General features: G+C 36.0%; 3 protein-coding genes across 5 annotated transcripts in view; 2 read left to right on the forward strand and 1 right to left on the reverse strand.

The window, feature by feature from the left end:
* LOC134211708 (plexin-B) overlaps positions 1–15,023 on the forward strand; it is a 177,741-nt gene that overhangs the window by 70,472 nt on the left and 92,246 nt on the right. The window lies entirely within an intron of this gene.
* The window catches only part of LOC134211710 (mitochondrial glutamate carrier 1-like), a 153,129-nt gene that overhangs the window by 25,549 nt on the left and 112,557 nt on the right, over positions 1–15,023 (forward strand). The gene's annotated exons all lie outside the window — the stretch shown is intronic.
* LOC134211707 (muscle calcium channel subunit alpha-1) overlaps positions 1–15,023 on the reverse strand; it is a 67,703-nt gene that overhangs the window by 3,628 nt on the left and 49,052 nt on the right. Inside the window, exon 24 of the mRNA XM_062688854.1 lies at positions 10,038–10,081. Within this exon, the coding sequence (XP_062544838.1) occupies positions 10,038–10,081 (44 nt within the window). The remainder of the gene's footprint in view (positions 1–10,037; positions 10,082–15,023) is intronic.

The following is a 15,023-nucleotide window of genomic DNA, read 5'->3' on the forward strand; positions in this document are numbered from 1 at the left end:
AAACTTGAAGATGACTAAATTACAAATCGATAACATTCGGATTGATGAACGGCTGGACATTAGCGACGTCAGAATCTAATGAGGTTGCAGCGTGGATGGACGCACTAAGGGACCCGACGAAATGTGGAAGGCAATATACGGAAATGGATACAGCAGACTCGCCTCTCGGGAGAAGAATCGTCGCCTGGCAGTGATGAGATGGAGCATCTGTTCCGTTGTCAATAAACACGCAAGTTTTATCAGAAACTCAAAGCATTCCCAAAAAATAAGGAGGTGATTGAGCGGAGAAAGCAGTACTTCGAGGAAGATTGACAGCACAAGCTGTGAGGATCAAGACAACTTAGCAGATGACTAAGTTAGCTCAGCGAACGAAGAAGCGTTAACAACTTCTTCTGCACAGACTAATAGTCAGAATCTGGGAAATAACACAGCTACCGGAGGAGTGCAAGGAAGGGGTCGTATGTCACATCTGCAATAAAGGCGACAAGTTGAAGTGTAATAGTTTTCGAGCAATCACAATGCTAAACGTCGCCTGGTTAGGGTATATTAAGGTGCTATATTCTTTTGAGTGAATTACACATCTGCAGGACTGATGTATTAGGGTCTCCAGTTAGCATTGCAAGAGGTGTAGGATTGCCAATTCGGGGATGGCGAGTTCGATTCTCGGTCCGGTCTAGGATGTTTTCGGGTGGGAAAAATTCTTGATACCCTTGGCATAGTGTATACATTGAGCTTGCCACACAAGATATATGCTCATGCAATGGCGGGCATAGAAAAGCTTTCAATTAGTAGCTGAGAAAATGCTAATAGAACACAAAGTTGAAAAGCAGGCCAAGTTCTACTTGTAAAGTAGAGCCATAGAAGAAGAATAAGGGCTGTACGATTGTTCCCCTAGCAGCACACTTATTGCACATAGATTACTGCAACTCATATGGTTACTGCAACAATAAAGTTGCTGCAACCATTTTCGTCTGACTTGTGCTGCTCGGGTCCTCAATCTTTTCTAATGAACAACTCAGACCTAAACAGTGATTTCCAACATTCGTTGGAAAACGCAACGGTAGTTCCTCACATGATTTTCTTTCGTTCTTTTTTTATTCACTGGTATTTCCCTAGTAGTTTTCAAACGGATCAGCTGTGGGGTACATCATCTTCTGTCGCATGTAGTGAATAAATTAGTGAAACAATGGACCAGACCTTTACTGAATGTGAATACCAGGACCCAACAATCAGAGATTTCATGGCGGCATAAAATACACTCTGTTCCATATCAATAGGTACAACCAGGGTTGTTAATCGTTGATTTATCGTTATCGCCGATAAAGTTGATTGTGATCAACGTTATCGGTTGCTACGATAACGATGAATCAACTGAATTATTATCGGAGTTCGATAATTTAACGTAAGTTAACTCGATAATTTTGCGATAATGGGGTTACTAGATTACGCAAACAAAGTTGGTGTAAAATTTTGACAGAAGCCGAGAATGGAACAAATTGTTTGCAGCTGGTTGACCAGAGTTAATTGAAGCGGGCACTCTAGAATTATTGCTTAATGCCTGCTACTCTATGAAACGAAGGGAAAGGAGGTGTTCTGTTGGTGGTTAAGTGATTTTTTTCCACTATGCAGCATAGGTGTTCCGATAAAAAGATAGCGGAAATTTGCACTACCCAGGCGGATTTACTGAGAGCACATAATGACTTTCCTTTGTCAAGAATATTCAGCTGGAATCGGAATTCCTCGTCAATATAATATATCTAAGTACTACTAGAAATTTATTTGATGCATCGATCTGTTGTGCTACATTAAAGGCATAGAGCAACAGTACCTAGTAAATAGACTCTCAGTATATTGGTGGGTTATCCTTGTCACCTATTCAATATGATTCGGTTAGGTTAAGGAGATTGGTCTACACTGTGAGTCATAAAATAATCAATAATGATATTACTGGATGCTCCGGACCTTCAAATAGAAGTTTTGTTAATAATGGTAGATTAAACATTAAGTATAGACATTCATCCTTACTCTTGTTTACGTTCGAACGCACTTTCGAACGAAAACTGATGCGCATTCCACGTGGACAGTTTAGGGGGAGGAGATGTATGGCAAATGTCCACGATCCATACAATTTTTGTAAAATTTATATGAGCGGATGTCCACGCTGGGAGAGGCGGGTATCTAAAACTGACCAAAACCTGTGCACGTGGTATATGGACAGACCCTAGAGCGACACAATATTTAAAATAGATGTTGCCAACACAACTACTGAATATTTGTACTTTTAACTGTAGTACCTGTTACAGTTAACTCGATAATTATCGATAAATCAACGAATAATCGATAACGATAACGTTGATTCAACGCTCACTTTATCGTCAACGAAGCATCATCGTACAACCGGTATCGTTATCGAAGTTGGCGTTAATTTAACGACGATAATTTATCGATTAACAACCCTGGGTACAACTCATATTTTAAGGTTACGTTTTTTTTCTGTTGCACCGATTTTCACCATGTGTAGATTCAGGAGTTGAATTAACAATGTTTTTCATAATTTGGCTGGCTTACTCTATTAGTTCATTTATTTAAAAAAAAATATTTGATAAAAGGATGTCCGACATTGATGGGTCCACTTGAGGAAAAGTTAGTTTTATCGTCAAACTTCTATTCTTGGAAGTCATAAGGTGGTGGCTCAAATTAGTATGGCAAAAACTTTTATCATTTTTTTTATGGGCCGCCCTTTTGTTCGGTTCTATTTGATGCTCTGATGCTCTGGACAAAATTTCAGTCAAATTGGTCAACGTTTGGGCGGTGCTAAACTCGTTAGAAATTTATATGCAAAAATGTATGCAGAAGCGTCCAAAAACAGTGAATTGCAGTTCAGATATTGAAGAATTTCATACAGAATGTTATGCAGAAATTAGCGAGAAGATTAGAGTTTGCCCGGCTAAGTTATTAGCATTTCTCTGAAGTGGTTTGAGCAAATTTCTTTTCTTTTACCTTTGAAAAGAAATAAATTCACCCCTACAACACTCCAGTAAAATGCTGATATCTTTGCCTAATAAACTTCAATCGTCTCGCGGTTTTCAGCATAACATTCTGTATTTAATTCTGCAAGAACTGAATGAGTATCATGGTTCTTGATCATAAATTGTGCCGTCCAACCGCAAATCTCGCTTAACTTTTCAAAAGGACCTAAGTAACATTTTTTTCATGAATTAATTTGAGTACTGCAATCAAAAGCTTTCATGCTGTTCTGTTGATTGTGCTATTCAAATTTATTAATGAAAAAAATGTTACTTAGGACCTTTTGAAAAGTTAAGCGAGAAATCATTGTTTTTGGATGTTTCTGCATACATTTTTTCACATAAACATACAACGGGCTTAGCACCACCCAAACGTTGACCGATTTGGCTGAAATTTGGTCCGGAGCATCAGGGCATCAAATAAAACCGAATAAGAGGGCGGCCCATCAAGAAATTTGAAAATGTGTTTTTTGAGCCACCCTAAAGCACAAAATAGTTAATTATTCAACAGAGCATGTTGGCTTGATTTCCTATTTACATGGGACTGTTATGCATTTGTGGGCAGTACAGTAAATTTATTCAAATTTTGATTTTTTAGCTATCACTCTGCTTAAGTGGTGATGACAGCGATTATAATATTATAATAAACGCGGTGAATGAGTCTAAGGCAAAATATATGCTGGTGAGTGAAACCGTGCGCAACAGAGCTCCCATTGGTAGTAGTGTTATAAAAGATAGGGTCCTTGCTACGTTGGCTACATATGTCGTGAAAAACGAATACCAATGAGAAAGTTGGGTCTTCTAAGCTCCAGGAGAAACTGCAATAACACCCGCTCCAAAATGCTGGGCAGATCTTAGCGTGTCTTAGTGTCTTAGCGATCGTGGGGCGCAATCAAGGATGAAGGGATGTGGCCGCAAATCAAGTATTGTGGCGTCAAATTGTTGATTCAGCTAAATAAATAAACGAACAATCAGCTCCATGGTAGAAACGTCAACCGTACTCTTCTTACACTTTAAACGGATTGGTATTTGAAAATAATTTGGTTATCTTTAAGTACAATTTGTGACGAAAGAATGAAATGAATAAGTAAAGCGAATATTCATGTATTACACATCCATGCTAGAATCTTCGTTAGTTAAATGCAGTAAACAAACATAGGGCTTTCGTCATTTCGCTTCAGGCTGAATCTGAATTCATCTAAAAAAAATACAACATTTGTTCAATATTCTACCGCACATCGAACAGCTAACAGATATACATTGATAATGCCATTTATAACGTACATTAATTATTCAATACCTAACCTCTTCCACAGTGAGAAAATCGTTGATTATTTCTATTTGCTTGGATACTCCACTCTTCAGCTCGCGAAGCTTTCGTCCAGCATCCTTCAGACAGTGATGGATCAGTTAACTCAAGGGAAATTGATCTGGGGTCTTGCGAACTTGCGGTGAGCTCCATTACAGTAGTGTCAGACGTACTATCACACAACAAAGATGAATCTTCCGTATCAGTACTTTTCGCTTTCGATTGTTGTCTTGGCAAATGAGTAAACGTTGTTGAAGACTCGTGGGTTTCCTCGGTCGTAGTTGAAGGGGCAAGCTCTTTTCTTACATTTTGCGGACTGTTGTGGAAGGCATTTTGTCTAACAAAGTGTTGGTACTTGACTAAGTTTTGTTGATTTAGTGATCTTATGTTTGAAAGTGGGATTTTTTGATCTAATTTATTCTTGGCGCTGTGCATGCTCTTGAAACCATCACATGTATCATTAGTTGAGGAAGTTTTCGAAGTCATTACCGATCCCTCTGATCCTTCATCTACACTATCGTAACAATATTTCTCTTTAGTTTTATCATCTACCATGAGCATCAACATGTTATTGAAGTTGAGTCTGTTTCTTCTACGTATCGAAGAAGATGAATTTGACTCAACATCGTCGTTAAGTACAGTGGTCGTGGATTTTGTGGATGTAACGGATGTGCTTGTTGTTAATGTGTTTCCTTTAGGTAGTCTGAATAAAAATATATAGATACATATATTTACATTTAAATAGTTTATTTTTGTCATATATTTGTTATTTGCTTTTCCAATATTCGGAAATAAGGATGTCGGATAAATACGCTGGTTTTGTGCATGATTTAGAATCTGAAGCTTCTCTTGATGTAAGAAAAACTAAATCATCAGGTTGAGAACGTGACTAAGTGATGGCCGGGGAATGGAATAGCGCGTGTTGCACAAGTGCATCTTCTAGTATTATGATTTTATGAACAAATTCTAACTGGACAATTATTATTTTCCAAACTCAGACGTACATGTTCATGATAGAATTAGAGGCGAAAGTATAGAATTGATAGTTCCGTTGGGATACGGCAGGCATGAAGAATGTTTTTCATAGAAGTCGATTTGAAATATAAAAAAACATTCTTCATGCCTGCCGTATCCTAACGGAACTATCAATTCTATACTTTCGCCTCTAATTCTATCATGAACATGTACGTCTGAGTTTGGAAGATGATATTAGCATTTCCATATCATTGTAAATCGTTTAACTTCACGTAGAAGTAATACACTCAAAATCATTAATTAATTATTATTTGTTTTGAAGAATTTGAAATTTAACTATTGATATGGTGGGATCTTTATAATTTTGACATAATAGACCAAATCTTTTGATCTAATGTCAAAACTTGGAATAGACTGTCGACCAGTGGAAATGACCTTACAATTATTATGGCTGTACTATGGCTTCTCCAGTGAAAAATTGGATTGTGTTCGTATCCACATAACTAGAAAACAACTGCATGGATTTGCTTCATTCTTTCAGTAATTTTGTTTAATATAATCTCTGACGGTTTCACAGAATATTTTCTCAATCCAAAATCATCAGTAAAATTCTAAAAGTCATAAAAATCTAAAATATAATTTCTTTTTCTTTCGTCCTTCAGTAAATGTCAATTTTGACAGTTAGTGACCTTGTTGTTTTCTTATTTCTATAAAGTGAGAAGGAGAAAAGGTCGTTCATGCAATATTGGCAGTTTTGCAACGCGTTTTCTTGCCTGCTTTACACATTTGATTGAATTTACGCTTTGGGTTTTACTGAACGATCGGTATATTTTTGACAAGTACAGCAAGTTCTCTTAGAACAGAGCTGCTCGTTAATTCGTTTATTCGATCTTGATTGAATCCTGGGATTTGAGTAATTTCTGTCTATTTAATTTAAAGCAGCAAATGCTGCCTGTTGAGAATAGTTGATAGGTTTCGTAAAACTGGCAACACTGGCAATTAAATGTGTGGTTTTGCCATATACTTCCACACGGAAGCAATAAATTGAGCTTGGACAAGTTTAGAGTTGTGATGGAATCAGTTGCTGGAATATTAAATTCAAACTAGATTGTAAGTTAATTATATAAATATCATTAGTTTAATAATTATTAACGGAAAATATATTCTAGCTTTAAAACTGTGCAAAATGATCACTGCTTTCATAAGAGTTTATTTCGAGCCAGAGAAAAACCGTCACAACATTCTTTAAAGAATCTAACTGCCCATGCAAAAGGATTTGTATTGTATTGAAAAGCTCGCATTACTAGATAAGCAACGCAAGTCATGGCCAGAGTCTATTATATAGCGTTACGCGAAAAGGATCTTCTTACACTTATTCTGAATGATGCTCTTGTTATTCTGTTGCCAATTTTCACTTTTGTTCAACCCTTCAAGTGACTTCACTTCTAAAGCTTTTTAATTCGATAACCTAGTCACCCACAGAGTGCAAACACGTGAGTTTCTTGTTGCTACTTTATTGGGGAATGTATTGATGTTTTTTAAGCTGTTTCTAGATCAAATCTAATACATTTCAATTCATGCGTTTTAATTCGCCATAATAATCATTAGGCGATAACAATACTTCCGCCTCACCAACAAGCATTTGTTTACTTTGCTCGATAGGTAGACGGTTTGACAGTTCAATAGGTAGATTTGGCTTCACTCTTTGCGCAACTCTATATAATAGACTCTGGCCATGGCTAAATGAACATTAGCATTGTTACGGTGTAATGCGTAGATTGGACAGTCCTAAACAAAAATAACAAAAGCATGAGGATTACTACTCCTGGCCACGCCCATCTTCACCGTAACTAGGGAGAGGAAGGAAGTGTTGATGTAGTACTTACTTAACGAGAGGCCATCGACTTAGCGACACCCTCATAAGTACCACGGAGTTGGATAATGAGGAAGGTATCGTACCCCGTAACACACCACGTAAAGGTGTCTACCTAGCGTTACGAAGCAAACAGGAATACGAACAAGACTGGCGCGGCTGAATGAACATTAGGATCCAGCTGCTAAAAAAATGAGTCTGCATTCCGTGCTAAATTTACGGAACAGTAGTGATGAAGTGATAGCAGTAATACCAATAAGCGTGACATCAGTCTTGATGCAGTCGCACAAGAGAAAAATGAAACAATATCAATTTCAAGTTTGTGAATGGGTCTGGCGGGCAATAGAAAGCATGATAGATTATACGAATTCAAGCAATACCGTTTTGTTTTTGTTTTTGTTTTTGATCCATGAGGTACTATTTGGCGACATATTTCGTTCATATTTCATTCAAATGGTAATAAGCTAAATTTGATGGAAGTACATAATGAACCAGATTGTTACTACAGTATAGTTTCACGGGTGGGAGTGTTGAGAATAATTGATTGGTTTTGTGAAGCTGGCAACACTGGCAAATAAATGTGTGGTTATGCCTTATACTTCCACACGGAAGCAATAAATTGAGCTTGGACAAGTTTAGAGTTGTGATGGAATCGGTTGCTGGAATATTGAACTCAAACTAGATTGTAAGTTAATTATATAATATCATTAGTTTAATAATTATGAACGGAAAATATATTGTAGCTTTGAAGCTGTGCAAAATGATCACTGCTTTTAAAAGAGTTTATTTCGAGCCAGAGAAAAACCGTCACAACACTGCCATTCGATTGTCAGTTCAATTACTTTTTTTTACTAATTAGAACGAGAATTGCTTTTGTTGGCATACACATCAATTCGACAATATGTTTACCCAAATATTTCCCATTTCTCCGACAATCGCATGGAAAACGTCAGGGGCAATAATGGCTTACTACCCGAGTAGACGAAAATAGCTCAATAATATCAAATGTTGATAAGATAGCAAAATGAGATATGGACATGATTGATATAAGAGATAAAAGATCAGACGACAATATCAATATTTTGCACTAAAATATCATGAGGATATCAAGATATGTTATTTGTAATAAGTGATCGACATCAAGTGCCATTAGTTTGTTCTTATCCATAGCATATCTTGATATTTAAATGATATTTCAGTGCAAATTTTTGATATTGTTGCCTGTTCTTTTATCTCTTATATCAATCAAATCCATATCATGTTTTGTTATACTGTTCATGGCTTCTGCCCGGGTAGAATTGCTTCTCAGTGTTCAACTAATGATAGTAATAGAAAAATCTCTTTCTCTTTCGTTCTTCATACATTTTGACATTTACTGGTCTTGTTGTTTTCTAATTTCTTTGCTGCGAGAAAGAGACAAAGCAGTCCGTGCAGTGCCCTGTCTCTTTCTCACTGCAAAGAAATTAGAAAACAACAAGGCCAGTAAATGTCTAATTTCATGACGAAAGAAAGAGAAAGAGATTCGTCCGTGCAGTGCCCTATTGTAATAAATGACCAGGGCTCTGCCAAATTGCACCAAGCGCCTTTTTTGCTGATCACAAATCGCATAGGGCATCGCTCAACGCCATTAACTGAGAATATCTTACAACAAATGTACGTTTGAATTAACATGAAATCATTTCCGTCAGTTAAAAAGTCGCTTGGTGCAGTTTAGCAGTAGGCCGTTTAAATGTATCAATCAAATCCATATCATGTTTTGTTATACTGTTCATGGCTTCTGCCCGGGTAGAATTGCTTCTCAGTGTTCAACTAATGATAGTAATAGAAAAATCTCTTTCTCTTTCGTTCTTCATACATTCTGACAGTTCCTCGTCTTGTTTTTTTCTAATTTCTTTGCTGCGAGAAAGAGACAAAGCAGTCCGTGCAGTGCCCTGTCTCTTTCTCACTGCAAAGAAATTAGAAAACAACAAGGCCAGTAAATGTCTAATTTCATGACGAAAGAAAGAGAAAGAGATTCGTCCGTGCAGTGCCCTATTGTAATAAATGATCAGGGCTCTGCCAAATTGCACCAAGCGCCTTTTGCTGATCACAAATCGCATAGGGCATCGCTCAACGCCATTAACTGAGAATATCTTACAACAAATGTACGTTTGAATTAACATGAAATCATTTCCGTCAGTTAAAAAGTCGCTTGGTGCAGTTTAGCAGGAGGCCGTTTAAATGTGACGTACACAGTTTTAGGGGGGGGGTCTGAAGGGTGTCTAAGATAGGGACTAAGTAAGGGACGTCATACTTGAATCACCCCCAGAACCCTGGCCAAATTAAAAAACCGACAGTTTTCCATCGAATAGAAGATAAATTTGAAAAACATGTAATTGAATATACTTTTAGTGTTATCTTTACCAGTCTATAACTAATTCTTTTCTTGGATATTCAGCTTTTATAATCAAGCATATATTATATCGTTGTATAGATGGTCGGAAGAAACATGGAAAATTGAGTAATTTTGTTTGGAGCTTGATGCGATTTGGCAGAACTCCGACCAGATAGTAATGTTTTCGATTTGATAAAAGAAGTATTAGGACAGCACCCCCTTTTTCCCGTTTCCAACTTTTGTTATTCGGAAGTATTAAAACCAATTTTTTACTAATGACAATTGACAACAAAATTACATTACAGGTTGTAGAGGTGCCGGTATAGGGGTGCTGCCCAAATGTATCTTTTCCCTACGATTTAAATATAGATTTTATTTTATTGCCTACATGGGTCCACTTTAGGTTGCTGTTTGTCAAATGAACTTATTATTGCTATTCAATAAAACTTATAAATTGTTAAGCTTAGTCGATCTTCTTACCGTTTAGCGTGGGATCTTCGACATCGTTATCACTCATGCCACTGCTGAAAATATTAAAATATTGATTTCTTTGCATAATAAGTTTCAAAATACAAGAGTATATTCGATGTCAGCAGAGCAACAACGAAAATATGCCAGATTAGTTGTGCATCTGTGGAATTCAAAACTAGCAACAGCAGTTGAAATCGAAATTCCATGTTAGTGTTCCAAGCATAAATTTAAATACTAAAAAATTATAGTTATCTGTTATAATTGTTAGTGATTGTTAATCTTGTTTCGAGAAAAGCAAATAGAATGAAACTAATTGCTTGCTTGTTTGTTAGCTTGACTAAATATATGCAGAAACGGATAAGAAGGAAACAACAGCGTGCTCCTTAAAACCTCAAAACATACACTCTGATTTCCGATCTTTTTGGTCTAATTCGATAGACTTGAGATATTTGAGATAGCATATTATTTTTGGATTGTTTGTTAAAATTTTAAAGTTACACTTCTGTCTAATTTCAACACAAATATTTAAACCTAAATTTCTGTAAAAAAGCGGATAAAATTAAAAAAAAAAGCGTTGGAACAGGCCCTTAATTATAAACTTTTTTGACACCATTTTAGAAAATACGGTTATAACCTTGATCTTGAATCTACCTCATGGAATTAGAAAATGAGTTTACTGTCGGCTTCTGTCTAATTTCAACACAAATATTTAAACCTAAATTTCTGTAAAAAAGCGGATAAAATTAAAAAAAAAAGCGTTGGAACAGGCCCTTAATTATAAACTTTTTTGACACCATTTTAGAAAATACGGTTATAACCTTGATCTTGAATCTACCTCATGGAATTAGAAAATGAGTTTACTGTCGGCTTATATATTTTTCGTCCAATTTTAGCTCATGGAAGTGCATACGTTTTCTTCGCCAATCAATTTGCTGCCATCGATTTTCTTGAAAAATAAAATTAAAATCAGGGTTTCTTAAATAAAAAGGGACATGATAACTTGCACCAAAGAGCCATTTTTTATAATAAAGAAAAACAGCTACGTACGATGATAGGATAAAAATTGTGTATAATTTGAAGGGGAGGCTATGTCTCCCTCAGTATATGTTTATAATTTGAAGAGATAATTCTACATTGCTCCTAGTAACACATTAACTCAATAAGATGAATGCTTTCGATAGAAATCCTCAGTCAAATATCCATTCATTGGAAGCTCACGCGTGTTTCCAGGAAAACAAAAACAAAAAGTTAAAAAAAAACAACGTTTCAACTTTTTCTTTGAAGTCGTGCTTGTACCAACGATATTTTGAAATCTCAAGAGACTCAAAAATGTATCTTTTACTATCCTAATTTCCATACAAATTCCAAACGCGATCTGATCGGAATCTTTTAAAACGATTCGATCTGACTTGTTGTATTGTAGTTCGAATAAAGGTTTTGTTCCATACAACATGTGCTTCCTTCTTCCACTTGTGCAACGAAAGTAAATTTAAGAATTTGTAAATCTTTTAATTATCTCAGTGTTGGAAATTTTGCGCAGATAGGGAGTGAGTGCTAGTAATGAACCCCTTAAGGGCGGAAATTTAATTCAATCGCTTCGCTAGAGTCAGACTCATGACATTTTGCCATTTTGTAGCACCAGATGACTAGTAACAGTTATCAGCAATGCGTTTCGTACATAAAACTTGTTAAAACATTCATTTTTACTACTAAAATATTTTTTTTAACTAATGTAGATTGCCTATAATGGCCACCCCCGGGACCATAATACGCAACATAGAGTTTGTTTACATACGTACCACCACCAATAGGGGGGCCACCATTTGATTCTAACGTATTTACTTTTACAAATTAGTTAATATAGCTTAATTTTAGTATCCCAAGCCAAAACAATTGCATGGAACAACTACCCTGATATGTGAAGCAACGTTATCTAATGGAAATTTGCAGGAAATCGTTGATTCCAGCGTTAACTTTTGGTTTTTGTTCAGGGGGTCCATTATACGCACGGGGTCCATTACTAGCACTCACTCCCTAAGTCTAATTTTGGATTGAGCAGTTCTATATGCTGCCGTCCTACGAATGTTAGTCCCATATTTGGTGGGATTCGTATGTATATGCAGTAAGAACATATCAAAATCTGATTAAAACTAAGTTTATACGAAAATGCTAGATTCTAATACAAATTTTGTATAAGGCCATACATTTTTTCAAGACTTCCTTAAGATGCCTGTAAAATACGCTTGCATTTTTTGAGGTCTCATAAAGAGCCGTGAGAAAATCTTACATACGCTGGTTTGGTGTATTTTTGTTCAATTATAACTACGGATATTTTAATTAGTCAAAAATTAGTACACAATAGTTACATCTTAATAAATAGCATTCCGCGTACTAATAAAAGAAATAAGCGTGAATTTTCTACCTAAATAATTGACTTGAATTCGCGCTTGAAAAGGAGAGGTAGGGAAAATAGTTGGTTAATAATTTAATTTTTCTTTGTTTGTTCGCTGGATCAATTTTCTAAGGAAATTACTAAAAGAGTGCCCATAAGAATTATAAGCACAATTTTCCAAATTATTTCTGGAGGAATTTCCAAGATAAGTACCCGAAAGAATTCCCGGAAGAATTTCAAAAGGAATTTCCGACAAATTTCCGAAAGGATTCTTCTAGAAATTCCCGAAAGGGAACCTAGAGAGATTTTTCGAAAAAAAATGTAAAGGGATTTGTGAAGGATTTTTGCTAAAGGAATTTTCGACAGAATACCCGAAGAAATCCCAAATGGATTTTCCAAAAGAATTTCTAAAAGTTTTCTCGAACAAATTAATAAAATAATTCTCAAAGAATTCCTCAAAGCAAAGAATTGCTGAATAAATTCCCGAAGAAATTTTTGTGAACATTCCAAAGAAATTTTTGGAAGAGTTACTACAATAAATTCTCTTGGAATGTCCGAAAGAGTTTCCGAAGATGCTACTGGAGGCATTTTGCAAGAAATACCTGGAAGGAATCTCTAAAGAAATTTTCGTAGGAATATCCGGAACAACTCCCCCAGGTGTTCTCCAAAGTTTTCCTCAAGAGTCTTCTGAATGAGTTCCTTAAAAATCCCAATGAATTTCGAAAGAATACCCGAAGCATTTTTCGAATGTATTTATTGTGAAGACATAAGTAATAGAACGCTATTGGTGCTGCACAGTGTTTCATTTTGTCATTTTCACGATCGAAAAACTCGAAAAGTGTTGATTTTGGAAAGCTTCAAGATATTTAGGAGCGCATTTTTCGATAAAAACAGATTGATGATTAATCCCCCTAAAAGTGAATTGAGAAAATTATGTTTCTTCCAGAATGAGATAGACACAGAGTGTCTCCCGCAAACTTGTCGCAAATGTTAATACGAGCAACTTTGCTGAACATGCCGAGTCTCTATCTCTTATATATAATAAACTTAAGAAGCTGTAACCATTAAAATTATTCTGCCAAAATATGCTTAAATAAGCTTAATATCCTATTCAGATTACGCCATTTATCGTAATAATATACATGTATGTTATACGACATAACATGATGTTAAAGTGGAGAAATAAAATTGAATGTATGGGGATTGGTATCAGGTTATTCTTTATCATGATCAGTACCGTAAAAGGTCGTGATCATCATAGGACAGAGAACAAAACGCGTTTCTCTATTTTAAGCGACCAAATAAAAGAATCGTGGGTTCTTTGATGAATTTCGCATGAAAGGATGTTGTGCATTCTTTTTAAATTAATATTTCTATATTATTTTAATATTTTATTATATATGCGAAGAATAGAGACTAGTCGATAAATTAATCATATTCCATATGAGCTAGTTCTTGCGGACAATACACTATCCGACAATACTAGCATGAAATTAGCATAATGTAAACGCTTATTAGCGAGGACAATTCCTGTTTACATTGTGCTAATATCGCGCTAGTTCGCTAGAACTAGCGAATATGTAAACGGGCCATTAATTCTACTTTGCACACTTTCATGCCCTGTCACGGAGTTTATCCTTATATTAAATCCTATTGAATCATAAATATTGAAAGGGCAGATATGTAAACATCGCTTGACATCTCTAATTGAAAATGAGAAATTGCAGTACCGATCATGATATTTATGATCATAAATGGCGTAATCTAAATAGGCTACAACTTGGCCATTTGTTGTCCATCATGTTGCAGTGCATGTTTGGTTTCATCACCTACATAAGATTGACACTTATAGTTGTACCAGTACCTTGGCTGCTAGGCCCAAGCAAACTAGATGTTGGTCACGCAACGGGAGCGACAATGATAATCTCGGGTATACCCCGTGTCAGGTACAAGTACTTTAGGTATAAAGGATGTAAAGCATAAAATGCCCCAAAAACACCCCTCGACATAAAGAAGGCAGTAAGCCTAACGTCCTTATGCATAACAGCCATATACCTAACGTTGTGAAGCCAGCAATCTCATACTGTTGCATTAACACATTTCCTGAATGAATTTTCGTAAGAAGTTCTGAAGGAATTCCCGAAGAAATTTCCGGATCAATTCCTTAAGAAGTTTTCTTAGATTTCTCTAAAAAAATATGCGAAGCAAAATTTTTATGGGCTTCGTGGCCGTGCGGATAACGGGTTCGATTCCCACCCCGGCATGAAGGAAACTTTTCATAATCGAAAAATTCTCCACTGGTCCAATGGGTGTTATGTGTCATGTCCGTTGTCTCATGCTAGGTGTTAAGTATTCAGTCTGTACGACCTCTGGCCGAAGACGTTCTTTTTAAAATTCAAGAAATTCCTAATGAAATTTCCGAAATAAATTTCAGAAGAATATCTGAAGAAATTTGCAAAGTATTTTACAAAGGTATTTCCGAGAGATTTTCTCAAGAAATTTCCGAAGAAGCTCCTGAAGGAATTTCCAAAGAAATGCGTAAAGGAATCGCTAGATGCATCTCTAAAGAAATTTCCGGAACAATTCCTTGAGATGTTTTCTAA

This window comes from Armigeres subalbatus, chromosome 2 (assembly GCF_024139115.2).
Source record: "Armigeres subalbatus isolate Guangzhou_Male chromosome 2, GZ_Asu_2, whole genome shotgun sequence".
Classification (NCBI taxonomy): domain Eukaryota; kingdom Metazoa; phylum Arthropoda; class Insecta; order Diptera; family Culicidae; genus Armigeres; species Armigeres subalbatus.